The 3,449-nt window shown below is 50.0% G+C and overlaps 1 protein-coding gene across 1 annotated transcript; it reads left to right on the top strand.

Moving 5' to 3' along the window:
• The first annotated feature begins 461 nt into the window (after window positions 1–461).
• LOC109777134 (ervatamin-B) lies at window positions 462–1,873 on the top strand. The gene is made up of 2 exons (XM_020335786.4): window positions 462–981; window positions 1,069–1,873. The coding sequence occupies exons 1-2, from the start codon at window positions 498–500 to the stop codon at window positions 1,662–1,664; spliced, it is 1,080 nt and encodes a 359-aa protein (XP_020191375.3). The 5' UTR covers window positions 462–497; the 3' UTR covers window positions 1,665–1,873.
• Window positions 1,874–3,449: the final 1,576 nt, after the last annotated feature.

Genomic DNA, 3,449 nt, shown 5'->3' with positions numbered 1-3,449 from the left:
AAACCAACTGTAAGTTTTACTTTGCTAACTTTAGGGGATCGGCTAGGTGCCGCGAAATTTTAGTGGAGTACATATACTTCGCTAAGGTATAGACTCCGCTAATTTTTAGCAGATCGGTTAGAAATGCTCTTAGTGCCATGAATTTTATTTTTATAAACGAAATCATTTCGCTTATTCAGTGGGAACGAATCATAACAAAACATAGGATCGGATTATACTCTACATGTAAAGCCTTTCGGCCTTTCCCATCTTTCTTTACCCTAGATAAAAAAATAAAATCGAACCATCCTACCGGGCACTGACCGTCGACCGACCGAGAAGCTCAGCTGACACCTCCATGACCCATAGTCATTCTCAAGAATTAGCTCCAGTGGCCACAACTAATGACCCAGCCTTCAGCCACAACGACGTGCTAACCCACACGCATCACCAAAGCGCCTATATAAACATTAGCTCCGGTGCATGGATTTCCACACAGCCCAAGTTAATCAACCAACATGACTTCTTCCATGCCTTGCCTTGTCCTACTCTTGGGCATCGCCTGCCTCCTGCAGGCATCGCTGACCGCGGCGGCCCCGCCGCCGCCGCCATCGTGGGAGCTGCCGGAATCCGAGGTGAGGTCCAGGTGGACGAGGTGGCAAACCAAGTACTCGAAGCGCTACCCGACCCCCGAGGAGAAGGAGAAGCGGTTCCAGGTATTCAAGACCAACACCAACTCCATCGGCGCTTTCGCCAGCCAGACTACGGTCAACGCCGTCGTCGGCGGGTTCGGGCCCCAGACAGTCACCACGGTCAGGGTCGGCATGAACAGATTCGGCGACCTCAACCCCAGCGAGGTCGCCGAGCAGTTCACCGGGTTCAACAACTCCGTCTTCACCCCGGAGCATCCCTCCCCGCTCCCCTACGACTCATGGAAGCCGTGCTGCGTTGACTGGCGCTCGAGCGGCGCCGTCACCGGCGTCAAGTTTCAGGGCTCTTGCTGTAAGTCAAGCTAGCAAACTCCAGCTCAGGTAACTTCATAGTATGTTGGTCAGTTCTTGTAGAGTAATGAACATGTGTATGTGGCAGTGTCATGCTGGGCGTTCGCGGCCGTGGCGGCCATCGAGGGCATGAACAAGATCAGGACCGGCGAGCTGGTGTCGCTGTCGGAGCAGCAGCTCGTGGACTGCGACACCGGCAGCAGCGGCTGCAGCGGCGGCCGCACTGACACTGCCCTGGGCCTCGTGACCTCCCGCGGCGGGATCACGTCAGAGGAGAGGTACCCGTACAGCGGCTTCAAGGGCACCTGCGACGTGGACAAGCTGCTGTTCGACCACCAGGCGGCCGTCAAGGGATTCAAGGCCGTGCCGCCCAACGACGAGCGGCAGCTGGCGCTGGCCGTGGCGCGGCAGCCCGTGACGGTGTACATCGACGCCAGCACCTGGGAGTTCCAGTTCTACTCAGGCGGCATCTTCCGGGGGCCCTGCTCCGCCGACGCCGCGACGGTCAACCACGCCGTCACCATTGTCGGCTACTGCGAGGAGTTCAGTGAGAAGTTCTGGATCGCCAAGAACTCGTGGAGCAACGACTGGGGCGACCAGGGATACATCTACCTCGCCAAGGACGTTTTCTGGCCCACGGGCACCTGCGGGCTCGCCACCTCGCCCTTCTACCCTACAGCTTGACCCATGCATGCCGGCTTGCCGGTGGAGCTTTTGAATTTGCGTGCGCGCAATACTTGCTTACGTTTTGGTGTGCATCGATCGTACGGATGGTTAAGAGTGATCGATGGTTGTGTGATATTGTTTCCCTTATCATTGTGATAATGCAAAATAAAATATTTATTGTGTTTACCTAAAAAAAATTAATAGTTGAGAAATCAGTGTACTCGTTTTTTTTTTTGAACACTCGTTAATATATAGACTTGCTTCGACGAAATCTTTTCACATTTCAACATGGTGTGATCTCATCTCAGAACGAAACACGCAGCTAGCGTCAGGGGAAGCAAAAGTTTGCTGAAAGCTAAAACATATTTTTATGATCGGCCTGAAGCGTCATAGCGGTACCAACACTACTGGGATATGGGATTTCACCGATTTCATTTCATCGGCAGCCTGGCAGAGTGATCTATTTGCCGAATTTGATACAAAAAATTGACTCGAAAGGGACTCGGCGAAAGAGAGGAACTCGGCAGTGTCTCATAATCCTCGAGTTCCTCCTAATATAAACTTGGAAATGACTGACATTTCAAAAAGAAAACCAAAATACTCTGCAATGATTGACAGATGGGCCCCACAGACGACCCCGTAGCGACGTTACTTCCTCCATTCCCTTATACAAGGCCATTATAAAAAATACATTTTGCATCTATACAGGGCCACTAACAGTAATCGAGGAAAAATTTAATATGTTTTCTCATACTAGTAACTTGTTTAATACTTGCATGCATGTAGTCATAATGGCATTGTGCTACTTCTTTCTCATTTCTTCCTTGCATGCATGCAGGTGTATTAATAATCCCGGTTAACAAAAAGAAAAGTTGGCTTCCAAAGCAGTCATTAAATTTTATCTTAGTACCTGTAATTTGAGTTTGTGGCCTTGTACATGTTTGCTGAACCTCGGCAATCTTTTTGCCTTATTGATTTTTTTATTGCGGAATTTCACTCAGTCACGTCTATGCCAAGCACCCATGAAAACATTTATTACAGAATTCCAGGAGTCATGTGTCTGCCAAGCACCCGTAGAGATATACTCGGCAAACAGGTAACGGGTTGGCCGGTGTGACACGTATCAACGACTAACTGACGGTTGGGCTTCCTATGCCGAGTTCCATAACTAGGCAAAAGGCATACCATTTCTGTAATAAATGGGGAACGGGCACGGGCTCGCGCCAAATGCAAAAGCCCTCGCCCGCCCTGGCTGTCTCCCTCTCCTTCGATACATTGTCACCTTCACGCCGCCCTCTCTCCTTCCAGCCGTCATTATCGTATGGATCTGGCCGCCGCAATCACTATGCCGGCGGGCGTCGCGGCCGTCGCGTGCCTGATTGTATAACTAGAACATGCAGCTGATACTGATAAAAAATGAACTGTTGAAAACATGAAATTAAAATGAATAAATAATAACAAGAAAATGGAGGAAAATAGCATAGTCTGATTCCTTCAATTCGGGGCAGGGGGAAGTTGCATGCCGAGGATGTACATGCAACTGGGTCAAAGTAGGGATGGAAGAGGAGGTGCAAGTTGCGTGTTGATGATTGTGTGTAACTGGATCAAGGTGGAAAACAAATTGTGTGTCAAAGATGGACACACATATAAGGAGAGCTCGAAATAAAAGATCGCATGGACAAAGGTCACTCACTGTATCATCACTCCCTGCCATCTCTTACGTTCCCGTGGACAAGATCGACCCACCTCCGACGCCTCCCGTCCTCCTGGGACTAGGTTTCTGCTATTTGATAAAAGAGGAAA

This window comes from Aegilops tauschii, chromosome 3 (assembly GCF_002575655.3).
Source record: "Aegilops tauschii subsp. strangulata cultivar AL8/78 chromosome 3, Aet v6.0, whole genome shotgun sequence".
Taxonomy (NCBI): domain Eukaryota; kingdom Viridiplantae; phylum Streptophyta; class Magnoliopsida; order Poales; family Poaceae; genus Aegilops; species Aegilops tauschii.
This window is presented reverse-complemented; position numbering and strand designations above follow the sequence as displayed.

Bases quoted from the DNA above. Each gene is read 5' to 3' on its own strand.
- LOC109777134 (XM_020335786.4), top strand. From the start codon at position 498: ATGACTTCTTCCATGCCTTGCCTTGTCCTACTCTTGGGCATCGCCTGC. The intron at 982-1,068 runs GTAAGTCAAGCT...TGTATGTGGCAG, and splicing joins CAAGTTTCAGGGCTCTTGCT to TGTCATGCTGGGCGTTCGCG.